Genomic DNA, 27914 nt, shown 5'->3' with positions numbered 1-27914 from the left:
AGTCTACACCTATAACTCTATACCACAGCGATCGCACTGCTCTATTATTTTCATGCTCTTCTGACTAGAAAATATAGGGACATAAATAATCCTAAAGCCACAAGACAAAAGTAAAACTAAAATAATGATGACACAGTTAAGAGAACTGTATTTGATCTTGGTGGCTGGTATATATAATCCCACATATAGGCCAGCGGTTTGAAAAGCAGACTCAAAAACTCAAATGTTAAACATTCATCATGACAAAAAACCTCTTTTACCGACACAGGATGGTAAAATATCAATTTTACATGTTTGGATCCCCTAAAAGTGATGAAATTGATAAGAACAATTTGCAAAATATTCTCTGTTCAGTGTGAAATCAAGCATTATCAGAGCAGATAAAACTCCATAGTAATGGTAATATACCATATCAAATTATGGGTCCATGCAAGTGCTGATATGCTTGTAGGCACTGTGCAACATTTTTTTAGCAGTTCTTCAGCAATTATTATTCTCTTTTTTAGTATCAGTCTGATGCATGTGCCATTTCCTTCAGCTTCCTGTGCTGTCTACACTTATCAGTGGCAGTTGCTTCGAAAATGCCAGTAAGAAAGTGCCAAATGTGCTAATATTCAAAGAATATTAAAAATCTGAGGATTCATGCAAGTATGCCAAAAAATCTTGCTTCATGAGTATGACTGCACATTAAGAGAGATCAGCATGTATCAGCAAGTATCATTCATGCCGAAAATAAAGACAGACTACCATCGAGACACACTGTTCAAACCATCTCTGAAGGTTGCTGACAGGACCAGATTCCAGCTTTGCTGACTCTGAACCTTCAGGCCTCACATGGACCAGTAGGAGGGGGCTGGGCAGACAGAGGCCTCAGCAGCTTATTAAGCCAGGTTTAATGGCCTTGACCCTGGCCCACAACCCCCGAGAACAATCCTGGAGGGAGAAAGGTCAAAGTTTGTATAACATTACAGAGTGAGGTGTGCGGTGTTTGGCAGAGCTCCATTGTTCTATCGACTATAAAACAGATGGAATTCTGTTAACCAAGACTTTTCCAAGTTTCTCTCCTTGAAAATGTGCTTAAGCTTGCAATCAAAGCCAGCCAAGTTTGAGAGTAGCACATTCTTTGACCTTAGCCCACAGCTAAAAGCAATTACAATTCTATTTGTTTTTAAAGGTTTTTGCTTTTATAAGGCACACGGGAGAAGAGAGCAAAAGGGGTGACGAATGGTTCTTGGCCAAGCCAGACCCAGACCTTGAGGTTACACGGCATGCATTTCAGAATACTTAACACCCATTTAGCCCTGCAATTATATATTTTGAATGAGAACACGTTAATGTACTCCACTTAGACTAAATTACTGTCACTGAATTTGACATTCAAGAAAAGATTTATATTTTAATAACTGCAAATGGGGACGTTTTTCTGCACGCTGCTTATGTCATCAGAAATCTTTACTAATTCATTTATGCACATATCCATTTATCGACTCCTGCACATGGTATCGTAGTTTTCAATGACTCAATGAATAGGATTTGGAAATCATAAAGTGACAAAACACACCCATCTTCTTGAATATCCATCCTAATGTACAGTTTCATTCTTACCCCTCCACTTCAATCCAACACCACAGTTCTTGCACACTCACTTGCTCAGTCCCCACTATTTCCTGTACTCCTTTTCAGGGATGTTGCAGACGCCTGAAACAGAGGGCACAAGCAAAGCAATAAGGCCTGTTGTGAAACGGCTGTGGGATCAATGGGGGTTTTAAGGAGGCCGAACACGTAGCCACAGCTGGTCAATTAGAGCAAGGACAGCACAAGTACACACACATATACAAACAGTCAAAGTGGCTGGCCTTTAAAAACAGAGTTACTTTTCATACCTCGTCAGCTGTTTGTCCTCCAGCTTTAAATGAATCAGCATCTCGGATTCTTGATGTTTCAGTGGTTGCGGTGTGAAGGCTTGAATGTAAAAAAAAAAGCAAAAACAAAACAGATTTGGATATATAGTCATGAAAAGAAAGTTTCACAGGAATCTGTGCAGTTGTGTGAAAAACTAAATACACCCTTACTGCTCCCATAGAAATAAGGGGGTAGGTAGCAGCAAGTTGCTGCTAATCTGATGTCCTTGGTCACCATCAACAAGTTTGAGCACCTTTACAAAAGAACAACTTTTGCCAGTTTACTGGTCTAGAGCATTCAAGTGTGTGTTAACAAAATGCCCCAGTATGGCCCACATATAGCAAAGCTACATCTCAGACTCTATGGGCCTCATTTAGCATGTTAAAGTTCATGATAGTACGACAAAAAATTGAACTAATATGACTTTTTTTGGAGGGTTGCTTTATTATTTAGCATTGCATTTCGGCCTGTGGCCCTCATCAGGGTCATCAAGAACTATATTGTAGACAGCACTGTAAATAGAATACACTGAGTATACCTATCCACTAATCCACTCAAATGAGAAATTGCACAGAAAAAAAGAAAAATTGCACAACTTTTTTTTTTTCTTTAAACCCATCCAATTGTCTGCATGCAGTACATTTATCCACCAATGAAGCACCAACAAGGATGGGTTGGCCATATGGTTATGTGACATAAGGCCAAAATGGGGGGTTACCAATGTCAAATCTAGATATGTTTGATAGTTAAGAGAGTGCAAATTCAGGGTGATGATTTGAGTTTTTCTCATCCAGTGTTACAAACATACACTATGAAAGAACTTAAAGATACAAGTATTTGAAAAGTACCAAACATACCTAGGTTTGACACTGGTAACTGTCCAGTTGGTCTTATAATCACATGACCATACCCCAGCCCATTCGTCTTAGTGTTTCATTGGTAAATAAATATAATGCACGTGGATGATTGGGTGTTTAAAAAAAAAAAAACCCACAAAAAATGTTACTATTAAAAAAAAAAAATCTGTACAATCACTCATTTAAGTGGGTTAATGGATAATTATACTGCAACAGCAGAATGATCCCAATGATCCCACTTGCAATGGCCAAGTCAAAGTTCAGACCTCAACCTGATTAAATGCAGTGGTGGGACATTAAGAGAGGTGTGCATAAGCCAATGCCAAGCTTCAAATAACTTAATAAATATGGAAAGGAGTGGGCCAAAATTTCTCCACAATGATGTGAGAGACTGATAAAGTTATATGGAAAACCATTACTTTGAGTTATTATTGCTAAAGGTGGTTCTACAAGCTACTGAATAATGGGTGTACTCATAACCCTGCAGTTGGACAAGACGCACTATGTAGACAACAGGTCAAGTAAGAGACCAGCAAAGAAGTGATGTGCACTGTAGCACTTTATACCCAGCATGAAAACAGCAATTCCTGTTACTGAATTAGCATAAGAGGGGGGAAGAAAAAAAACAAAATTCAGAAGACTAGTGAGTCAGACCTTAATGAAGCTCATTAAGTCAAAGAGAAAACATTGTGCCATTAAGTATGACAGAGTGAGTCGCTGGCATCAAAATATGCACTTCTCCCAAGCATTTAACCATGGGTTATTTGATTTAAAACAGGAAATGGCAGGTGAATCCATTACTCTGCTTTGTATTTCATCTTCATCATCACGAGTTAAGGTCGTGGTTCTAGTACACAGCTTGTAACTAATAGAATTTTGTCAAACATTGTGCAAACAGAATTTCAACTACGCTGAGGCTTAGTGAGCACTTATTTGAAAATTTAGCTGGCTGGGATGAAACATAACAGTAAAGTTTAGTAGACTCTTGTGATGATGCAAATGTGATGAGAGGTATCACAAAGATTGTGAGACAGTATTTACTAAAATAAGCTATGAATGAATGCTCAAACATTTTTTTTATTATATGTTTACCGTTCTGTCCCCATTACTTTCTCCTAGACATGTTTTTTTGGCTAGTCAGGATCCAACCAGCACAGGTGCTGGAATACTGATGATAAAAGATGACAGTGTTGATAATCTGACCTTGTAACTCCCAGCAAGAGCAAACTAAGCCAAGTATAGCACAGAGTGAGGAGTGGAGATAAACCCTTGCATCTTATCGTGCATATTTCTTCTCTTTTTCTCATCGATTTCACCTTTTCTGATTGCTACCAGTTACTGCTATAAGGCTGAACTGCTCTAAAAGTTGAGATTTTTGTCGTGGTGTTGAATCTTGCAGTCCAAAGAACTGAGTTTGTATGACATGGGGCAACATGGCTATATCTCCATGTTTCTCAGCAAGCATTCACTGTACAACACAAGGTGACAGGCTCCCAATATTCTTGGTCACAACAATCAGCATGCGCAAAGACACATAAAAGTACACCTGTGAGAAACCCTTCTTTTCTTTTTTTTAAATGTCAAAATATTTAGTCTCATATTTTCCTCATCTATGAATGTCCTTCATGTATTCACTTCTTTCCATTCTAATCTCTCCTCTCCACCGCTCTTGTCCTGCGTCTCAGCACAATACCTTTTGCTAGCGCAGAATATTGTAATGAGTCTATAAATGGGTTCATTACCTACACTACATTTCCAATTAAGCATGGGAACACATTGTGAAGGAAGAAGGAAATAGACACTTGAGAGACAGTCTACTGATAGTTCAGCCTCTTGCCTTTACATTTACTGCTTTTTTTTTTCCTGTTATGTTTTTCTTGCCTTGATGATGATCTTCTCCATACTCCAGTTTCATCTAACAAGCTGTGCCTGAAGAATAAAGGCAAAGTCTTGACTTGATTATTTGTAGTGAAAACCCACCTGATGTCTTCCAAAGTTATATAAAGTAGTATTTGCTCTTTTTCAAATACTTGCACCAACTCTGTTTTGAAAATAATTCTTGTAATCAAAGTACATAGTACAAGAAACAGTAAAGGGAGGGTGGAGGAAAGAGGAGGAGCAGATGATTAAAGTAAGACTGAAACATGTAGAAAGCAAAAACAGAAATACTAGAGTCGAAACATATAATCAATACCAAGTCCCTTCATGGTTTCCAAGTATATAAGATTGTGTAAATGTTCTCCCTCTGTTCCCCTTTCCCTCCAGCTGAATGTTGAGCACTTCCACTCTAATATCCCGTTAGATTACAAAGAGTATTCATCACTGACAACATCCTTCAGCGGCTCCCCCAGGGAGTCGGAACTACAAGAAGGAATCCTAGAGCAGCTACTGTACCTCTGAGCCAACCAATGACAGGAGGGCTGTGAAGTTGTGTGATCACCTGGAAACCTTTGGCTGCAACATCAAAGCAAATGACTGATGCCGTATAAATGCATCTAAAATTTTTCACGTTTTTGTTTGTCAACACAACCACTGCTCCTGTTGGATTTCTCCTGTTCACTTTGAAATGTTTACATATTCTTTGAAGGCTTTAAGATAGTTCTAAGAAAAAAACATTTTTTTTTTTAAAAAAGGCCTGAGAAGTGTATTTAATTTTGATTACTGCAATTATGCTGCTTCATATGCTAACATTAAACTAACTAAGCTACCAATCAATTCATCTTCTACCACTTATCCGAGTCTAAACAGAAAAAAAAAAGCGCTCCCTCTCTTCCTGGCCACCTCCTCCAGTTCATCTAGGGGCACACCAAGACGATCCCAAGCCAGCCGAGAGACATTACCTCTGTAGCATGTCCTGGGTCTGCCCTACAGCCTCTTCCCGGTAGGACATGCCCCGAATACCTCAACTAGGAGATGTCCAGGAGCCATCCTAGTCAGACGCCCAAAAAAATCTGAACTGGCTCCTTTTGAGGTGGGAGAGTAGCAGCTCTAGTCCGAGTCCCTGCTGAATGACTGAACTCTTCACCCTTTCTCCAAGGGAGAGCCCAGCCACCCTTGGGAGGAGGCTTATTTCTGCAATTCTGATTAAACTAGTTATAATGTATTAAAGTAAGTACATCCAGAGTTGGTACAAGACACCTTTTTTTCAGAATTTAAACTTTTACAGCTGCACAAGTGATGCTTACAAATACTGTAAAGCAGTTAAATGGTATCTACAGTACGCATTCAACAGGTTCTTTAAGTACATTAAGGGACTATAACCTACAATGAAAATGTAAATCTTATTTACATAAAAATATTGGTTTGTTTTTTTTAAAGTAAGAAAATAAATTAACAGGAAGTCTATACTGAACATTGCATTGTCAAAGAAGAGCAGCACACTTTCTACAATAATGTTATTTTTTACATTGAGTACACAACCACAGTGTATTCTGAGTGTTCAAGGTTATGATACATCCCTTCATTTATCTATCACTAATGACAACTCAAAACAAAAATGCATTATCTGAAACAGAACACTGATTGGACTGTAAAATGCTACGGTGTTAAATCAGATATAATCTACAGAAAGATAAGAGACTGCAGATCTTGGAATTCTTTTACTCCAAGCTATAAGATGGGAGTAATCGCTGAATGTTCTTAGAGTGAAATATGAATGAAAGTGTCATATCATTCAGTGGCCATGACTCTGCAGAGCACCGGTTAAGTTTTCGCAGAGGTTGAGATTTGAGTTAATGGACAGTACTGCAGTGCCCCCTGCTGACCATAGAACACATTTCACCTTTAATAACTTCTCTGCCCCTGGAAAGTTCACTGGGAGAAAAGAATCTATGAGAGAATTTAATTAATATTCTATGAGTTGCTTCAGTCCAATACACAATGCCAAAGAGACTCAGAGCATAACAGTTACTCTGAGCATCTACATATGCACAGGCTATAAGTTTTTGCATTGTGATTCTTGAATTATATTGACTAGCAGACATTTTTAAATTAAAAATTACACCATTTTATACCATATTCTTAATGAATGCTGCCAAAATAGTGCAACAGTTCACTGCTTTATGGACCAGCATTACAACTGCACTGGTTGTACTGACAAAAAAAAAAAAAAAAAAAAAAATGAAAACAACATGCACATATCAAGTGACTAAATGAAGTGGCTGCATAATTTTCTTCCAGATAAAAATAACTGAGACTGATAAGAAAAATATTTTGGAGTTGGTACTGGATTAAAGATTTATTGGGAAGCCCAATAGACCCAAAGAATTTATAGAATGACAATTCAAACTACAAATTTGTGTTTAAATGACAGGAGATCTATTATGCTGTTTTCCAAAATTTCCATTCTTTATCTTTGGACTCTAGTAGCGTGCCTTTTTATGATTCACAGTTCAAAATAAACATGAATCCACTTCAATTATTTGTATAGCCCAATATCACATGTATGGGTTCAAAGGGCTTTTCTGGGGGTAAGGAGGTTGATAAATATATTAAAAAGAGATATTTAACAAATGAACAACCCATTAAAAATGCATATATGCACACCCACAAGTTTATAAACAGCTCATACATAAAAATAAATAATACATAAAGTCCCACAAAAAACAGGGAAAAATATAATGAAGAAGCATGGGTCGTATCTGCCAGACTACTGAATGGAGTCTCACCAAAACTGACAGTGGTATGCTAGTTGAATGCCAGATTTAAAGCGTGTTTTTAACAGTTTCTTGAAATTATTGGTAGAGTGTACTTCTCTAATATTTTGAGGGAGAGGCTGTTTCAGAGTTTGGGGGTATAATGTGCAAAAGCTGCATCCCCAATTTTTCTCTGTGAGGAGTACTGCATAGCCAACAGTTTGGCAGTGGAAGATCTAAGAAGGCAAACTCAGATGTGAAGTGACTAACTGTCAGACCATTTAAGATTTGTTTATATAAATAAAATATTTTTAAATCAATTCTGTAGGATTCTGGAAGCCAGTATCTGCACTAATGTGCTCTCTGTTATTGGTTTCCATTAATACCCTTGCAGCAGACCTCTGAATAAGCTACATCTTACTGAAAGTTGTTTTAGGAAGCCCTGCAAAAAGGGCGTTGCAGTAATCCAGTCAAGTAGAAATGAAAATCATCTTATACTAGGCGTTGATGCAGCCCCTCAGGCCATGCAGTGTCTGAAACAGGTTACTGTAACTTCAAGCCAACTTTCTTCTGATTGGGTCCCCCTCATAAACAGAAAGTTTGAACAGCAGAAGGGTGAGGCTGCTGATACAAGGAAATATCTGATCTAAGAGTATGAATGGTAGCAATGTGTTTGTAAAGCGTCCTCTACAAATAGCACAAGCTTAAACTCTAACATCTGTAAATTGGACCTTTACACCAAAAGGCCCAAAGATGCAAAAGATCTAGTTTACTACAAGGTCATATAGCTTTTTCTGAGCAAATATAACAATTTATGTAAGGACAAACACCTTATTCTTGGAACTATTGTTTCAGCTTTGAAAAAGAAAGTCAATAAAATGCAAAGGTGTTATTACTAAATAATGCTGTAAACAATAGGTATACAGTAGGAGGTCTAGGGGAGAGAGAGTGATTTCACATCCCCGCCATCTTCTCGTCTTCGATAACTTGACCTCTCGACAAAGCTGGTGACGGTCCACACAATTACCTTCAATTATCCTCACTTCCAGCTCACCAATTACATCCATTATTGATTCCAGAGCCCCAGGCTGTAAACCTTATCTATACCTAACCATAGCCCATGATAGAGAAAGCAGAATAGGGCCAAATAACAGCACCTTGCTTCTTCAACATTCTCCAGCTTTTCAGTCCATCTATGTGACATCATCACCTATCTAAAGGATATTGCTTCACACTGCAGTGCCCTTGGGAAACAACTTCTGTGAATGGCATAAAAATTATTTGTCAGCAGTTTCGACTCTGCTAAAATGATCTATGCGCCAGAGTGCAAGTTAGTTAAAAAAAAAAATATGTTTAAATGATCTCCTGAGTCAGAAAACTGAATAAAAGTCCAGGCAAACAATATAGCTAAAGGTTGACTTTTTCACAAAGAAAATTCAACAAATTCTTCTTAAAATTTCAACGCGAGTTGTGTGGAACAGGAAAGAAAACACACCCAATTTTTCTTTCTATATAAATATCCATTGTGAAGCTTTAGGAAACAATGAAAACACATGTCTGTCTGTAGAAAGCAAAGTAAGACAGAGAGGGATGACAGTGAGACAGAGAGGATTGAAGGTCAGCTACACAGTATGGAAGCTGTAAAACGCAGGATCACACTCTGCAGCTCTCCTGCCAGATTTTTTAATATGATACTTGCTGACATTTAGTGAGACACAAACATAAGCTGCTGTCATCACACACTAATGTAAAACATCCATCATCTTGAATACATGCCAGGGCACCTGCAGAGAGCCGTATCAATGATGCCCTACTGCCATCTCCTGTTACAACAAACTTGAAGAGCGCAGCTCCATGACTGATTTGTAATGCAACACTGCCCCCTTGAGGACGTATGAAATTAAATATAAGCGCATCAGAAACTTGCCTCTTTATCCGTTTAGCTCACTTTCCCACCAGAAGGTGTTTAAGATGCCAACTGTGTTTAGGGTTACAGTAATGTCTTAAACTTCATTTTAATATCTGCCACCAATACAGAGAAAGCTGCAGAAAGCTCAGAAGCACTGAATGTCTGGTATTAAAAACAACAAAGAAACCTCATTAATTGGAACTTTATTTTTGAGTTGCACAAAAATGCTTCCATTCAAATGAATAAAAGATTTCTGACAAACAAAATACACAAACTGCATGTTTACCCTGTAGCGTGCATCTTATAGGTTCATGTTTCTTTTGAGTAAGTTTTTGTTGTTGCCGTTTTACAATATTATGATGCATATCTTCCATTTTATTATAAATATAATACTATACTAAACGTAATTATCTATTTTTAAAAATTGCTAACTATTAAGCAAGGCAGTAATCTGATAGACATGACTTAACTGATACTATGAAAATATTTCACTATTTTAAAATCGGCATAGTAAAATTCTTGACAAAGTAATCTGAATTCAAATTTCCTTCGATTTTATCACTGATCTGGGTGGATGACTTTCTGTAATCTGTGTTAACCGGTTCAAATGCTATCCTTTTGCTACTGCCCAATCTTGCTATGTTTCCGCATAAAACTTTGCATAAGTCTCATAATTAAAGTTGTGCAAATTAGTTGTGTATTATTAGGGAAAGAAAATAAACACGAGAAAATGAACAAGTAACAGCTTAGTCAACTAACCTCTTCGAAGAATCTAAAGGCATCTCTATGTCACAGCACCACAGGAGTTGCTAATTACAGTAAATTGGAAATTTTGGTTTGGTCTAGCCTATTGTTGTTGGGGGGTTTTTTCTGTTTGTTTGGTTGGGGGTTTTTTTAATTGTTAATGATGGGGTCTGAGTAGGGGGGTAGCTTTTATTAACACAAAATAAAGATGCTTTAATTTTGTGTGGTTTCGTGTTTGTTTGTTGCCAAACCGGATTAGACCACTTTTGAATAACGACCATCTTCTGGCGCCTGCCGCTGTTGAATAGAAAGGGGCGTGGCTCGACAGGTCTTATGTGGCGTTCATGAGTACAGGAAAAGTTAGGTTTCATTGCAGAATCGTAAACTATGGGCTTAACCGCAATGAAAAAAAGGTCTGTGTTATATTAAACTGGACATTTAGTGACGTCCAGGTTTTCTACACGTGGAAAATCAGCAAAAACTACTTAGTTTGATCTTTTATTTACTGAGATAAACTTTATGTTTCATATTTCCATGCTCCCTTTCATTTTTAATTACTCTTCCCTCCCCAAAAAACATAAAGGCTCTGAAATAAAATCGGATATTTTAACAGTTTTGTAGGGGTTCATTAAAAAATTTCGAGAATTTAAAAACTGACATAATAAAAAGTGAAGTTATGTTTAATATTTCTGTCATGCTGAAACATCGGCAATGAGTTGTTAACTAGAATCAGTTTAAAGAAAACAATGTCTACGAAGTATTTATGAGCGCGTTTGTTGTTGTAGTTTCAGTTCTTGAGTATTACTGTTACGGTTACGCGGCAGGCACTTGAAAGCATCACTAGTGCAGCTCACTGTTGTGTGCGGTCTGTTGGTTGTGTTTGGTGCTGGCTCCCCTCTGTCCTCCATTAAAGCTCGGCTCCATCCCCGCTGTACGGCGCAGGCCCGAAGTAGCGCAGCCGCTCTGAGGTTAGTGCCCTACCGCGCAATCTCCATCTATTTCAGCCCCGGCGCAGCCGCATCATCGAACCCGGCAGCGTTGGGGTGAACGATGCAGATTGTTTAGCTGTTGACTGGAGTCGGATTGTATTTTAAATCTGTTTTTGGGGGGAATCGTAATCTAGGCGCGTATCGACTTCAACCTCGGAGAGAGAAGAATAGCTGAGGATGAGCCCACAGGCCCGGGCCTGTTATGGCGCTATGTTTTTGTGTGATTTTTTGCGCGGGTTTCGTGCTAGCTGCTGCATTACGACGGCTTTCACAGCGCCCTGTAATCGTTTTGTTTAGTGTCTGAACGTGCAAAATAGGTGGCAGAATTCGTGTTATTTTAGACGACCGGCTTTATACCGCCAAATGGTTAGCTAGGCAGCTAATTAGCTGAATGTAGGGCATTGCTAGCTTAGCTCAGTGAAGCAGTCGTTGACAGTAGACCGGCAGATCCGGCTAACTGTACACTACTGTCTGGCACGATCAATTCTTTATCCAGTGCTGTGCAAAATTAAGCTGGTTGCAGGTCACTAAATTGGTTACACATACACATTGTTGTGGAGTTGTGCGTTTCGTGCATCACTGATCTCCTCAGTGTCTAGACTTCATGTACTGCAGCTGGCTATAAATATATTAGACTGAAATTAATGACCTGAATTTCAGTTATATATAATTATTTATTTATTTATTTATTTATTTATTTTTTGGGGGGGGCAGTATTGACGTTCTTGTATGCCACTATAAAAGTTAAAACTGTGTGTGCAGATACATGATTAAAGAACTATTCTATAAATCATCTTTGCACTGTATCAATGAAGCAGGTTATCTACATGAAACGGTCTCCTTTCATTTATTCATAAACCTTTTAACCGCTGTAATTTGATTGATTTGGAGTGAACATAAGCATTATGTGTGTGTTAGTGTGCAATATATGTTTATTTTTCCTCAGCCACACTACAGTGTAACTCCACATACTCATATATCCAGTTTTCCAAATTAATATGGAGTTTCCCATACTGTGACAAAATTTAATTTAAAAGACCCTTTAGTTGGACATGAAATTGTGATTTGTTGTGCTAAGCTATCTATTACTGGGTGGAATGCACATCTTCCAAATTCATCACCTGTAACACCTAACATAAGTGCCCTCTATGGGCAGAGTGAAAGTGGTACAGTCAGACAAGAGTGGAAAAAAATGAATCATTGTTTTCAGACAATACTCTTCCAAATGAAATTCCCTATTAATGCAGTATGACGTCCTCTGGAGGCAGAGCGGCAGTGGTGCACTAAGCACAAGCACAAAGACACCCCAGCATCTTCATCAGACAGCTCTCCCTGTAAAAATAAATGACAGTGGCAGCTGTGCATGGTCACAGTTTTGTCTGAAATATCATAACACTTCCAAATTCTTGGTGCATAGGAATTCATTTAAATGTATAAATAAATATCAGCATATTGTCTTGTTAAGATAACATATCATTATTCGTTAAATTTGATGTACTTTGATCACTTCCCTCTTTTTTTCCTCAGTAACTGTACTGTGGACCTAGCTGTGTAGACCAGCTGGCTGATAATGGATGAGCACTCCGTTCACCAGGCAGAGCACATGACCACAATTGAGGCTAGCGCTGTCAGCCAGCAGGTGCATTTACAAGCATAATAAATGGTGTAAATTAGAAACAAATTTACTGATATTAATCACTCATCTTGTTAAATTACTGGCCCAGATCAGAAATCTTAACGCCCCACTATAGTCCCAGGTTCATTCATTCATTGATTCGTGTATAGGTACATGTGACCACCTTGACTGACACATCCATGATGAGCGCTGAGGAAGACTCGACCTCCTCACCAGATGACGATCCTTATGATGACACAGACATCCTCAACTCGGCTGGCACTGATGAGGTCACAGCTCACCTGGCTGCTGCAGGTGAGTCTAAACTCTGTGCTGTTTCCAGAGTGTGTTAGTTGGGTCTGACCAAAGTTACAAGCAGAAGTGCTTCACGACCTGTAGACTTGTGTTGATAATCATTATTAAGGTTGCAAAGTTTGTGGCAAATTAGACAGTCAACTCCTTACAACAGACCATTTTTTTGTTTGTTTTTTTAATTCTTCTTAGCATCTGTGTTTAATTATACAAGCCTGGTAAATCCCATAACACCATAATTTAAGCAAAATGCTTTCAGTTGAGCAACAGGTGGCGCCAGTGGATTAGTTGTGTAGGCAGTGTTGCCTTCTGTCAAGCCTCTGCCATGTTTTGAGGGGGTTTTTTTCATCTTAAAGTTGGCATGATTTGAAATTAAATCGGTGAAGTGCTACTTCAGGTCTTTTTAAAAACATACTTTATATTAAAAAAGAGAAAGAACAATAAACAGTAACAACCGCATGGGCTGTGTATTTAAAAGCTCAAATCAGAGAAGGAAAATACTTTGTCTCTTTTTACCTTTGCTAAAATCTCTCCCTCCTCCTCTTTCTTTCAGGGCCAGTGGGTATGGCAGCTGCTGCTGCCGTAGCAACTGGGAAGAAAAGAAAAAGGCCTCATATCTTTGAATCCAACCCTTCCATCCGTAAGAGACAGCAGACTCGTCTCCTCAGGTGAATCTAATAGCTTTTCTGTCAGCAGCTACGGTGACCAAAATATCCCTCGCTCAGCTCCTAGGGTAGAATTGTTGTTGTGCTTTGTAGCTTTTAATCTGAACACAGAAGTAAAGGATGGTGTTTGTTAACAGGAAACTGCGAGCCACGTTGGATGAGTACACCACCAGAGTGGGCCAACAAGCCATAGTGTTGTGCATCTCCCCCTCCAAACCCAACCCTGTGTTCAAGGTGTTTGGTGCTGCTCCTCTGGAGAATGTGGTAAGTCTTATAAATAGAGCAGGTAGAAAGCATTAGTTTGTAACACAGTGAAACTTACCATCACACCAAACCTCAGTGTTCTCCTTCATTTATTTCAGTGAAGTCCTCTCAGTCATTCATGCATATGCAATGTTTCCCTTCTCATAAGAACACACTGCGTGTTAGATAAACTGAATCTGCTTTACATCTTTCTTCCTAATAACTATTTACTTATTTAAAATACTCATAGTTTTATAGCTAGTAATAATTTATTAAAGACCATATTGATTTTGTCTTAATAACATAACCAAAAAAGGCATGCAGATACTTATCTTTGTCCAGGTATCTACTAGCAAATGTTTGGCATGTTTTCTTCAGTGATTTTTTTTAAACCTGCTATCTCTCTTAAAAGCTCAGGCTGACACACTGTGATGTATCTTTCATGGATACTAGGTAAGAAAGTATAAGAGCATGTTGTTGGAGGACCTGGAGAACGCCCTGGCTGAACATGCCCCTGCAGGTGGAGAACTCGCCTCAGAGCTGCCCCCGCTCACAATTGATGGCATCCCCGTCTCTGTGGATAAGATGACCCAGGTAAGGCTTACTGCGGATTTATTCTTTAGTGGGGAATCTACGCCGTAGCTACGTCTTAACTGCAAACTTGAATTTATCAGTGAGAGAATAACAATCATCATGTCAATATAAGTGACAATAAAATCAATATAGGAATTGTCAGCAAATTCCTGGAGGGTGATTGCTGAAACTATCAACTTTACGTGCAGGGATGTAACCCCCCTCCCGCCAAAACAAAACAAAATGAAACAAAACTGACTGACCACAACAAAAAGACACAAAAAACTAGGACACAATCACAAAGTAATGAAAACATAATACATCAGAACAAGCTTAAATGCCTGCAACAACCTCAGCCACTTACTTTTATGCTGTAGGCTCTACAAAGATTCCCCGCAGAAATCTAAATAAGGCCTTCTCTCTATTCTCTAGAAGTGCTAAGGTTTACTCTCTTTTTCCTTTGTACAAATTCACTACTACACACACTACCCCCAGCAGAGGGCGCCAGCCGCTAACAAACCAGAAAGTTTAAACTGTGTCTTATTACTAGTGAGAGGAAGAGCTTAGCTAACTACATGTAGCAAGGTCAAATGCTTATTTGTAGGTGTGTTGTCCACTAGTTCATTTTTGATATTTTTGATTAATCTATTCAGCAGTCATGCATTTATTCTCATCCTGAAGAGCAGCATCACCATTAAGAGAAACTCTAATCTGAGAAAAAGCTAATCCTTCTCTTTGATAAGCAGAGCAGCCATTGTAGGCCATTCATCGTAGCGTTAGTACCACTCGCAGGCCTGAATTTTCTTTTCAGCCCAGGGGAGCTTGGCTTGTTTACTCTGCCGTCCCAGTGCTGCTGACGCATTCTCTAGATCATCGTCACAGTAGGCAGCATGACAGTGGCCCTCAGAGACGATCCACAACCCTGGGAGCACGTTAGCCAATCCCAGTGCCGGATGAATCCTTGGAGGCCAGGTGTTAGTTGGAGCTTGTTTTTCTGGAAGTAGTAGGATGAGATTATCGCGAGTAACCTGTTGCCTCACTCAGTTTGGACAAGCCGGGTGGAAAGGTGTGGGGGTGGGTGTTTTTACAGATATGTGTGTGCTGCGCGTTGGAAACGGGAAGTTGTTTAGTCCTTCTGGGAAAAGCTTATAAACCTTGGCCAAGGAATGAGATGAGAGGAAGCTAATTTAGCAGAGACACCCAGTTCGTATCAGAAACATGTCTTATAAAAAGATATCTGCAGTAGAATTTTATACAGCTGAAGAAAACCCAAATGAGGTTAAGCAGAGGCCCTAGTCTGTCAGATATATGGAGCATCTGTAGCAGGTGATCCCACGACTAGCTTGAGCTCATAATTACCCCCTTGCCTTGTTAGGTTCAGGAACCCGGCAACATAACAGCCTTCCTGAAACCTGATTGGACCACTGCTTGGAGGATTAGGATTGGGGTGGGGTGGTGGGTGTGAGGGCAACATGCCACTTAACTCGCTAGCCACTGTAATTTGGCCATCTGGCCTTGCACACATACGTCCACATACGTCCACATCATCGCAGGTGTAAATGGGAGAATCATTTTCCTACAAGGCTTTTTCGCAGGTTAATGCAGGTTGCTGAGCTAGTGTTGGCTCTGGTGGAACTCCCATTACGTGGAGGGTTTGTTGTTCGAAAGCTGGCGTGAAGCACCGACCCTCCATTTTCTATCAAGATCCATTTTCTCATATCTGTTTGCGTGATGCACCGAGGAGCTGTGTGACTGTGAGTTAGAAAAGGGGGGCCTAATGGGGAGGAGGGAGGGATTTATTTCTCCCGGAACCAAATTTAGCTTGTGATGTCAAGGCAGGCGGACGCTGCAGTGCCTCATTGTGCAATATAATCCCCCGGTGATGCTTGCATATTACCGGGACGCCGAGGACACTGGCACTAAACCCCCACCTCGGCATGTCAGTGAGTGTAAGCGCGCGCCTGCTCGGGCTCTGTCGACATGATGGGGAGTGCATATGCGTGCCACTCACTACTGCACATGAAGTATGCATACAGACGATCGATAACAAGCAAATCAGATGAGATTAAGAACGTCATCCGCTCGCTTTTTCACCTTGTCAGGCAGCTGTTATTCAAGTTTAGAAACTAGATGCACCATAAAGCCTGGATTTTCAGCTTTTAGCGCAACAACATTTTCAGCAGATGGTCACCTGCAAAAGCAGTACTTTTTACTTCATTGTAAGATATTCCAAAACAGTGGACAAGCACTTGATAAATGGACTGATTCTTACATCTATACAACATGCCACATTCACGTTTCTTCTAAGCTTTTAGTGCTTCCTAACAAACATTCTCTGATGGATGCATCGGAGAGCAACTTGGGGTTAGTATCTTGCCCAAGGATCCTTGGCATGCAAACTGGAGGAGCCAGGGATTGAACCACTAACCTTCCGATCAGTAGCTGACCTGCTCTACCTCCTGAGCTACAGCCACCCCAGAGTCTTGATAGAGTCTGTTGACAATAAAGAAATAAGTCTGTACAGTGCACCTATTAGCACAGACTTAATGCAGTGCCCTTGTTTGACAGTCGATTTTAATTTTGACAATACTGACTGTCTCGTCCTTGTTAATACCTCTGCTCAGTGTCCTGGAGCCTTTGTTGGAACAGGCTGTCTGCTGTCTGTTGGATCACCTCTGATGTGCTCACCGTGTCTGTCTGATACATCAGGCTGGAGCCATAGCCATAGATTGGTTTGTTAGTAAACCTGACCCCATTGTTCTCCTTTTAGAAGGTCTGTTTCTATTTTGAGGCCTTGACTACCTCAGCACCCGCTGCAGGTACCTAATGCATTCCTCTCGCAGCCTGCTCAAGGGCGTGTATGCCCTGCAGCTTTCAACATTTTTTTTTTTCTGTCTATATCATCTGTTTTTCCCATGCATTTTTTTTCCTCTTTTATTTTCCTTTAGGCACAGCTGCGAGCATTTATCCCAGAGATGTTGAAGTACTCAACAGGCAGAGGGAAGCCTGGCTGGGGTAAAGAGAGCTGCAAGCCAGTGTGGTGGCCCGACGACATCCCCTGGGCCAACGTTCGCAGTGATGTGCGCACAGAGGAGCAGAAACAGAGAGTAAGACAAACACTAGTATAAAGTGATATTTTGCTGGGAAAGAGTACAAGGTTGTAAGTGCACAAAATGAACGTTGCTTGTGAGTACAGATCACTCAACAACAAAATTTTTATTGATCCGAATGTGACAACAAACTAAACAGATGTTGTATTTTACACCCATGAGAAAGATTGTTTTTACACAGTGTTTTAATCCTGTTCTGTTACATTAGCTAGTTCTGTTTGGTGTTGTCTAAAGATCCAGAGCTCTTGCCTTTGCAAGAGTCACCTGCCACGTCTAATTCAGTGACAGTGATAACAGTCCTTAAAGACATAGTTGATGGCATTTTGGGGAAATGCCATATTTGGTTAACTTAGAACATTAGTTCTAACTACTAAGCCATTCTAGACAACATAAGGATTTGGATCATTGCTCCCTTAGTGACACAAGTGGCTTTAAGATAGATTGGTGTGATATGGTATAACATACCAGAGAAAGACACAAAGATACCATATGAAGGAGTAAAAGATACAGTAAGCTTGTTTTATTAGCATATATACAGCAGAATTTTAGTAGTAAATTGTTTTGTAGACCTCGAGGAAAATTGCTACCACTCATAAATCAACACTTTCAATATGAAGCTACAGCTAATGCACATCTTTGAAGCTGATTATTTTTTCCTCTTAATATAGCATGAGAAGAACAGGCTTTAGATGTGCTGGTAAGCCAAGTCTATGCACTTTTAGTAGAACCAGCACAGCTGTTAACACCTGTTCTGTCATTTATTTTGTGTTTTCTGTGTATCTTCTGAGATAGCTCTAGAGCAAAGGAAACAGGCGCATGTCCATTCATTATTACAGTTTAATTTAATCCCATTCTACATAATTCATATTTATCATCTGATTATATTAAGAGATGTACCACCATGCCTTAGAGTCATCGGTCTTAAGAATTTAAATTGTGTCTGTACTTCCTCAGGTCTCTTGGACGCAGGCGTTGCGAACCATAGTGAAGAACTGCTATAAGCAGCATGGCCGTGAGGATCTATTATATGCTTTTGAAGACCAGCAGGTAACCACGGCAACCACCACCCAGCACCACCTGACCACTGCACAAAGTATCGCTCACCTTGTGCCCTCACAAACCGTGGTACAGACCATCAACAATCCAGATGGAACAGTCTCGCTTATCCAGGTGCGTTTTATTCACTGCATGGCCTTCATACTCCTGAGTGGGAGTTTTTGCCCCTCTTGTTTTTTTTACAGAGCCTAATGCACTTGGTGGAAATTTATTGTTTTCAGGTCGGTACAGGACACACAGTTGCCACTCTTGCGGATGCCTCGGAGCTGCCTGGTGTGACAGTGGCACAAGTTAACTACTCAACGGTAACTGACGGAGAGGTAACACCCACATGCGTTCAAACGTGCCTAGAAATCATTCTTTTATCAAAAACCATACTGAAACACATTAAGTTATTTACTGCACACATAGCCTCTTAAAAATGCACTCTATTTAATGCCACAAAATCAAAACTAAAGCCACAAGTCCATCAATCTAATACCAGCAATATTTGCTCAGTCTTCATTACCTCATTGCTAATGTTCATCTACACTTATGGTCAGAATTTTAAATCCACACAGTGCCAAATGTATACATGCAGGCTCAAATATAAATATATATATATATCCCACTAATATTTGGTAGCTTAGCATATTGCACCTTGACCAGACCATTTTGCTTACCATTGCAAGCTTCTGGCATTAGACCTGGTTGGATATTTAACACTCTTCTTGGCAGATTTGGTTCAGTTCATTTAAATTGGTTAGTGGCCCAATTAGAAAAGCTTTATGTCGTCAGCCTGTTTTCTGCATTCTAAGATTAGTTTTGATGTATCATTGCCCTGTTGGAAAACCCAACTGTGTCGAAGTTTGAACTGTTTTAATTTAAAGATCTTGGAGGTAGTCTGAATTATTCGATTCACATTGTGTAATGTACCAGTACCACTGATTACCAAATAGCACTAGCGCATGATGCTACCACCATCATGCTTGACAGTTATGCTGGTGTTCCAGCAGTTTCCAGCTCATGGCAGGCTTGAGTGTTGGTGGTTCCTGGGTTCTTTCTGAATATCCCAAACAATTTCCTCTCATCGGGGGACAGTTTGGGTGTTCTTCCAAGTTGGCAAAGGGGTGAAAATCGGAAAAACTTGTACTTACATAAAACCATTTGAACTGATGAAATCTTTAGTTATTTAGAAATGGCTCCAAGAGATCTTCCCAATTTGTGGAAATCTACAATTTTCCTTTTTAAGATTTTCACTGAGTTACTTGGACTTTCCCATTGTTCTGAGTATTGGTCATTCCTACCAGCTGTAGTTAAATAATGAACATTAGCAAGAATTAATTGACCATGTCAAGTTAAAACACATTCTTGAACCTTCAACAAATCCTGTTAGTGTGTTGTGAGTGTATGTTCATATTTTGGCCTGTATGTATGATTTTGACCCTGTGTGGAACAGAGAAAATGCAAAATATGTTTGCTATACAATCATTTAATCCTAGTAAAAGAACAGTTCGAAGAAGAAGCCTAAAATTACCATGACATTCATGCCCCTGATATGTAAACTTAAGTATATACTTTGTTTTTCCTCCAGGTGGAACCAAGCTGGGCCACCCTGCAGGGCGGGGAGATGACAATCCAAACGACTCAAGCTTCAGAGGCCACGCAGGCAGTGGCATCCCTAGCTGAAGCTGCTGTCGCTGCTAGCCAAGAGATTCAGCCTGGAGCCACTGTTACAATGGCACTGAACAGGTGATTCTGACAGAACTGAATATTATGTTATGTGATTTCCTGAGATATTATAATAGGTCTCTAACCTATTATGAGGGGGTGCATGCAGTGTAAATGGTCCAGGTACAAGGACAGGACTAAAAAATGCAAACTTAGATCTGGAGAAACTTTGCTCAAGACAACTTTTAAAAAGGTTAAAAAAGAATTACAAAATAGTCTATTGTAATAATGGCTAACATCCCTATGTTGTTAAGCCTAAGCCTACAAATGTGTTAACAGAGAAGAAAGTTTTGGTGTCACCAGAAAATATCAGAAACTTTTAAACAAAAAAATGTTATTATCATGTCAAGTTTTAATTTCACTGAGAGAAAAAAATCACAGTTGCTCAGAAACTAGTGCTGGAGTCAGCAAACACTGACAAGTATAAAAAATGTCATAAATGCACAGGCAGCTATAAGCAGCTGGATGAAAATGGCACAAATGTGTCAGAGCAGGTTACTGGATTCCCTGGAGATACTTTTTGTCCTGTTTCAGCATCTAAATGTACCCTTGTACCCTTTTATACCACCAGCATGCACGGTGTAGAACCATTAAACCAGTTGTTAGGCACATATTTCACGTTCGAACAGCTATTACCTGCTGATATGCAGGTAAAAGCAGATTAAAATAGCTGCATTTGAGATGTTGTGAGTATAAATATACAGCATTACATCTCTACTTCATTTAGGCTGCTGTGTGAGAAAAAGAACAAAATGTTTTCAGTCCTATTATAGTCACAAATTAAAGTTCCTGTAGGATCACAACAGAAGCAGGTTAATAGTTTGTTGTAGTCTTTGTTGCAGTTAAAAGAAGCTAACCCTTGGCTACCCACTTCCTGAATTACATTTTTTCAGCAGTTTGTTTCTGAAGTCAGTCACCTAGATACTGCCGTGTTAGAATTTTTTTTCACTGCAGTCCTGTCCTGGCAATCATTTCAGATGTGTATGGGTATGTCCCACTGGGGCTTGTTACCTGCACCCACCTGAGACCCCCTCCTTCTCATTTCCCCTCCCTTCCTGCTGTTTACCTGAGCTGAGCTACTCTGGGCTCTCCACTCTGCTGTCTCTGGAACATTTTGTGTCTGTTTTCCAGCTACAGATGGGGTGCAGAGCCTCTTATCCTCACTGTTTTCCTTCTGTGCGATTAAAAATTACCTGAGATGAAACATTTATTAGCCATGGTCAAAACCCCCAGCAAGCTTAAACATCCAATCTAAATTCACATATTAAACAATGAAACAACACACACAAAAAACTCTGTTGTTTCTGGTACACTTGATTGCATCATCAAGAATCTGTTGTCTCAGCTCTTGCATCTCCTCTTCCTTTCTAACGCTCTACATTTCTGCCTCAAGCCTGATTATCATAAAGCTGCGAAACTCGTGTGCTAATGAGCTAGTAGTAATTCTGCTGCATAGATCCAGTATATAACACTGCTTTGTTAGGCCCATAGCACCTGGCCTTTAGGGTGATGTGACAGATTCTCTGTAAGTCCAGACTAGAAAAGCCTCTTACAGCTCATGTATTCCTGCGTCTTCACCCCACATCTCTCTAATAACCCTTGGCTCTCTGAGCAGACTCTGCGTGAGAGAGCTTTTTGGCTTTGTACCAGGAGATTGCATCTTCAAGCCTAATTTCTTGTTTGTGTGTGTTTTAATTTGAAATTGCATGTACAGAAATATGTTTTTACATATAGTGCACTTGTGTTCGTGTGTTACAGTGAGGCAGCAGCTCACGCTGTAGCGACGCTGGCAGAAGCCACACTACAAGGCGGAGGTCAAATTGTCCTAGCAGAGACGGCAGCTGCTGTTGGGGCACTGGCAGGGGTTCAAGATGCCACAGGTACCCAATTATCAGCAACACAGCAAACAATGAAGCAACATAAAATAAAATACACCTCAAATTACAGCAATTGCATAATTATAAAGAAAGGTGTCAAGTGTTTTTTTGGTATGCAGCATTCAACTGTAAAGACAATAAAGGTCTGAAAAGTCATAGTTATTACCTCACTACTGCAGTGCCTGCAATCACAGGTACATTAGTAACATTATCAAACAATCAAACAGTGGTGGTTTATATATAAACTATGTTATCTAAACTGGCGACCACATAAATCAATTTATCTGTATTATTTACGAGGACCCCAAAGATTAGATTGCCGCTCTCTGGAATGACTCCAGCCTTGCCAATATACTTCCTCAGGTGCCCTGCAGTCCAACCATCAAGTTTAAAGTGGGTCTGATTAATGGTTGTCACGAAAAGTGCAAAACAGACACACACATACAGAGATTTATTCATTTATCAGAAGATAGTCACACTGTGGTCATGCGGTGTTTAGATGATGCTCAGTTGGTAATGAGTGGCCCGAGACTACCAATAAAATATCACCTACAGCTTTATGAACCACCAGCAGCCTGAAGTAGTTTTCCAATCTTCTTATGTTTTGGTGAGTCCGTGCGAATTAGTTTCCTGTTTTTAGCTGGCATGAGTGGCACCCAGTGTGATCTTCTGCTGCTGTAGCCCACATGTTGTGCAATCAGAGATGCTCTTCTGCATACCTTGGTTGCAGCGAGTGGTTACTTGAGTTACTGTTGCTTTCCTGTCACCTTGAAGTAATCAGGCTTTCTCTTCTGACCTCTGGCATCAACAAATTATTGTAACTCAGAACTGCTGCTTAATGGTTAGAGATGGTTGTGTGGGAAAATCCCAGTAGATCAGCAGCATATATCACATCAACAGCCTTGCGACACTCAAAGTCATTTGAAGTCAATTTCTTTCTCATTCTAATGCTTAATTTCAACTTTAGCAAGTAATCTTGACCATGTTTACATGCCAACATTGAGTTGCTGCCATATAATTGGTTGATTAGATATTAGTGTTTCTGACCAGCACCTTGAGGTGACTGTTGTTGTGATTTGGCCCTATATTAAAATTAATAAAATAAAATTGAATTGAATCTAAATTGAATTGGAACAGGTGTGCCTAATGAAATGGCAAGTTTTGACGTTAAAAAAAATCCTCTTGGTAGACTTTCATGGACAAACGGTAAGCAATAAGGAACATTTTTCTAGATTGTGTGTTCTAATTTGTACTTTACAATAGAAAAAAAAATTTAATCAGTAAATGTGTGCAATTAAATTTTACCCATTGGTGTTTGTGTGCACTGCCCAGCCAATGGCCTTTCTAATTAGCCTTACTAAGTGTGAGCTTCCCACCCGTAGAACAACTGTGAGGCCTCTGAGCCCCCACATTGTAATCTGCTCTGTGCTGATGTGACAGATGGTGTGTATTTATGTGTGCATCTTGTCCCTTCTTTTAATGACACGTTATTAGAGGTTCACCCTCCGTAAATGCATAGTGCAAACGCTGCTATTGCCGTGTGCCTGCTGGGACTAGGCTAGTTTGCAGTGACAGCCTTCCCTCTTTGCTCAATAGCACTGATAACAATTTCGTGGATATGTTCCGTCAGTACCCTCAAGGCTAAACATGAAGCTAATGTTTCATAAGCAATAACATTTTGACAAAGCTGCATCCTGAGTATTTATTATTACTGAACAATTTGATTCACTGGTCAATTTAAACGAATCGGGATATTGAATTGGGAAACCTTTTGTAGCCTGCAAGCTGTCAATCTTTTACTTATTATGTCATCTGATCAGTACAATACACATATTACACACACAAACATGCACTAACACACAATGTACACTAGTCCAGGGGCATGAAGAGGTCCCTCTTGTGCCCTCCTTAAGAGCTTTGATCCACTCCATTATCAGTCCATAGTCTAATCACTTGACCAGCTGTCAGCAGACACCACCAAGCTCTGTTGCTATATATACATATACATATATATATATATATGCGTGTGTGTGTGTGTGTGCCCATCGAATTTCTGTTTAAATCCCACTACGGAGTTTTAGAAACCAATGGAATCAGTTTAGTTCTGTAGCAGGCAAAGCTGGGAAACATGGTGTGTTTGCATTCATTTTTTTTTAATCTTTGCATAACGGTTAAAAGGCTCTAACAATTGCCAGGCTACAAAACGATTGTATCCATTAGCCAAACAATTTTAGAAAACCAAATCATCCACATCATCATGAAAGTTTCCTGTTAAAACATAATAGGTGCTACGTCTGCATTCATATCCTATAATGGGGATTCACCTTATTCAAATCTAACATCTGCAGGCTTTGTGATTTGTTTATTTATTTATTTTTGGCATTTTGCTTCCTAAACCACGAGGAGCCATTTGGCTGTAATAGCTCACTCAAACAACTAATGGAGCTGCCAAATCCAGCCCTTCTCGCAACTATTGACCTTCGCTAATCACTGTAGTGCTACACAGCAGAGAAGACTGGTGTTTGAAGTGCACCAGCCAGGGCACACTGCTGATTGGCTTGTGTAGTAACCCTGCACTGACAAAGACACATATATAAACACAGCTATACAAGGCATGACACTTCATCTCTAAGTAACAATGTTCGAGTGGCACTTCAATTAGAAACTGCACTTCATCCCAGGTCTGTGTTGCTGTGCTAGGCCAAAGCCACGCTCCCTATAAGGTTTCCTCCATAATAACTGTCAGTACAGCTTAACACTGTCACAAATAAGTGTCAAGAGGGGTGAGCAAGAGGCAACAAAAGGACCTTTTTTTGTTCAAAATGTTATTTATTCTCAATTACAATTATATCCACCCTTGTTTCATCTGGGTTATGTGTTTTAAGTGATTCATTTGTAATGTGGACTGGTTGCCTGTAACATCCAGCATCTTAGCTTGCAGTAATGGGAGTGGGTATGAGCCACTGCCATCCCCTATGCTGACCTTCTTGCCTGCCTGTGACACTGTGACAGCTTGCAGGGTGGGGCAGAGCACCACGTGACTGCAGCAGTAATCCCTGCAGGCAGAGACGCACAAACAGAGCTGGGAATGGGGGAAGTAAGCCGAGGACGTTCAATTGGGTCATTGTTCAGAAATGCCTTCTCTGTAACATGTCTGCCTCCTGTCACCAACAACTACCTGGAGTTGACGGGTTCCCAAAGGCCCGTGTAAAACATAAAATCCGTCAACAGGATTTCCTCTAGCAAGAGAATGTAAAAGCAGATTTTCTTAGCAGAAGGGCTGATTTATTATTTTTTAAGCATGACAACCTGTGGGGTTGAAAAACAAAACCAAATAAACTGTGGATCCAGAAAAATGACCACTTTGGGGCATCTCAAAAACAGAGTCAGTCCCTTAGAGCCTCCCATGTTAAAATCCCCAACTTCACAGCAGAAATAAATATGTTTACAACTGAGTACTAAACTACAAATGGTTTTGGCCTCTACGATGTATCCCATCATAATAGCTATACTGATGAATTAGCTAGTTTAAGTCACAGGTGAATGCTGTCTAGGCCTCAAACTGCCCATTAGGCTTACCTCAGCCTGGCCATCTTGACTTCCTGACCATGTTTGCAGTGTCTTTTGAACGTAGTTACTTGACTATTACTGTGGACTGCTGTTTAATTGTACAGCTCACATAAGAATCTGTGCTCCATTTTTAGTGAGTGAAAACCCAGCATTTTATTTGTACTTTATTTCATATTTATTACCAGTGATCTATACCTCTTTACAGTTATGGGCGCACCTGGGTAACCAAGCATTAGATGGTAACTACTCAACTTTCTCCTTTAAATATGCTCACTTAGGCTTCTAAAGAAATGCAGTGAAATGCAACACAGAAATCAAAGCTTTAAAACAAGACCTACAAACCACTGGGTGGTGTCATAGTGGTTAGTTTCATATTTAAATGGGGTCTATTAGTGCAGCAGATAACTGAAACAGTCCTTCACATGTGGATAGCAGCATGTGGATTTGCATGTTTGTCCCCCTGGACCCATTAATAATCAAAAATATCATTAGCTAGTCATTAGTTTAGTCCATGGTAAACTGACACTAATTTTAATACTTTTAACAATGCAATCTGCATTCACAAACACATTTTAACACTAATTCATGTCTGCAAACCTAGATGGAAATGCATGGTACTGTTCAACATCTTGCCCATGGACACTTCAGCATACAGGTGCAGGAGCTTGGTATTGAATCACCAACCTTCTGAATACTAGACAACCCGCTCTAAATTAGCCAGCATCTAAATGAGCCACCATAAACAAAAACAAGATTTCTGAGGACAGTAGAATAGAATTGGGTAACCAGTGAGGAGTATAAGATCTTCAAATGTCTAATAGGTTTATTTAAAAAAGGTACTTGTGTCCACCTGTGAATGATTTCCCTGTAATATTAACATACCTGCAACCTAAGTACTCATTTTAAACTAATAAAAAATGTATAAGTGATGCTGGTGCTGTATGTTTAAGTCCAATTTGTCCTCTTCTTTCCTTTAGGTTTGGTCCAGATTCCAGTCAGCATGTACCAGACTGTAGTCACCAGCCTTGCCCAGGGTAACCGGCCCGTCCAGGTTGCAATGGCGCCTGTCGCTACTCGCATAGATAACACTGTCACACTGGACGGCCAGGCAGTAGAGGTCGTAACCCTGGAGCAGTGACCTCGGAAGGAGCAGAAAGCACTGATTGGCCACCTAGGAGATTTGTTTATCTGTTCTGTTTTCCGAGACATCATGCTGTGTACAATGTCAAATATATTTTTTAATGTGCATCTGCAGGGGACGTGTACGTGTGTTATCAATGCATTGTGTTTACTATGTAAAAAGATTGCGTTTGTTGGTGTATTTTTCCCATTTAGCGTTGGTTTTTGGTTGTTTTTTTGGTTTGGTTTTGTTTTTTTTAGCTCTGTGAAGTTGAGTATTTAGTATTTATTTCTTTACAATTAACCTTTGCTTAAAACAAAGATGAACCAAAAAGCTCGGGAGGAAAGCCACCCCTGTTTCACTGAGTGTGTTTCTTGTCTTTGTTTGGGATTTTTCACTATATTGTCCATGCTCGACTGTTTCTGTTTTTAGGATGACGAATTCAGTGCCATAGTCGGAAAGTCACTCCTGTGTTTCGCCATATTCACAATTGCTGTTCCCACCTCAGCTCACTAACTCTCTCACTGTACAACACAGCATCTGAGATGCAGACACTCCCAGACAGTCTTGCCCTGTTGTTTTTTTCCCCCCCCCTTTTTTTGTTCTACTGTAATCCAAGTACATGCCAAAATTTTGCAAAGACTCAGGATAACTTTTTTTTTTTTTTAACTGCTGGATGGCTGAGAGGACTTACTGACGCAATCTTTTTGTCCACCAAATTTTTTTAATTATTTTTTTTCCCAGTGCATGGATTCGAGGAGGCAACCATGTTATTTGCAACATGAACTCCTTTGTATGTCACGCAGGACTCGGTGGTCTCCATCACTTTGTATGTCACAGGAAGCTGGTCATACTTGGACAGAAGCTGCACTATTTGTGATCCACAAAAGGATTTGCCACACAAAAAAACCACGCTTGCCGAGAATCAACTCTGTTTGATGAAGGTGTAACAGTTGGTGTGACTTTCACCAAAATTGTGTATTTGGAAAAAAATGAAGTCCAATAAAATGGCTGCTGTTCACCATTTA

At 39.9% G+C, this 27914-nt stretch overlaps 1 protein-coding gene and 1 long non-coding RNA gene across 4 annotated transcripts in view; one reads left to right on the top strand and one right to left on the bottom strand.

Annotated features, from left to right (window-relative positions):
* Positions 1-10982, bottom strand: part of LOC102082007 (uncharacterized) — a 14422-nt gene extending 3440 nt beyond the window's left edge. Inside the window, exons 1-3 of one of the 2 annotated variants that reach the window (XR_003214412.1) lie at positions 10852-10982; positions 1884-1962; positions 1647-1698 (exon numbers count right to left, since the gene is read on the bottom strand). This is a non-coding gene — a long non-coding RNA (uncharacterized LOC102082007). Of the gene's footprint in view, positions 1-1646; positions 1699-1883; positions 1963-10061; positions 10323-10851 lie in introns of those variants that run through there. The other variant, XR_266133.4, reaches the window with a different exon arrangement.
* Positions 10873-27914, top strand: nrf1 (nuclear respiratory factor 1). 2 transcript variants are annotated; one of them, XM_005451651.4, is made up of 12 exons: positions 10873-11014; positions 12563-12674; positions 12821-12965; positions 13516-13630; positions 13765-13891; positions 14324-14464; positions 17392-17550; positions 18508-18723; positions 18831-18914; positions 20183-20340; positions 22078-22199; positions 26744-27914. In XM_005451651.4, the coding sequence occupies exons 2-12, from the start codon at positions 12606-12608 to the stop codon at positions 26902-26904; spliced, it is 1497 nt and encodes a 498-aa protein (XP_005451708.1). In that variant the 5' UTR covers positions 10873-11014; positions 12563-12605; the 3' UTR covers positions 26905-27914. The 2 variants fall into 2 exon arrangements, with proteins under 2 accessions (XP_005451708.1, XP_005451707.1); XM_005451650.4 differs by having other exon boundaries at positions 10874-11014; positions 18831-18929.

Source organism: Oreochromis niloticus, linkage group LG17 (genome assembly GCF_001858045.2).
Source record: "Oreochromis niloticus isolate F11D_XX linkage group LG17, O_niloticus_UMD_NMBU, whole genome shotgun sequence".
In the NCBI taxonomy this organism is placed as follows: domain Eukaryota; kingdom Metazoa; phylum Chordata; class Actinopteri; order Cichliformes; family Cichlidae; genus Oreochromis; species Oreochromis niloticus.
The sequence above is the reverse complement of the archived record's forward strand: the minus strand, read 5'-3'. Positions and strand labels throughout refer to the sequence as shown.

Coding starts and splice junctions, on each gene's coding strand:
- nrf1 (XM_005451650.4), top strand. CDS start 12,606: ATGGATGAGCACTCCGTTCACCAGGCAGAGCACATGACCACAATTGAG. Junction 14,465..17,391: donor CTGTGGATAAGATGACCCAG/GTAAGGCTTACT, acceptor ATTTTCCTTTAG/GCACAGCTGCGAGCATTTAT. Junction 18,724..18,830: donor GAACAGTCTCGCTTATCCAG/GTGCGTTTTATT, acceptor TATTGTTTTCAG/GTCGGTACAGGACACACAGT.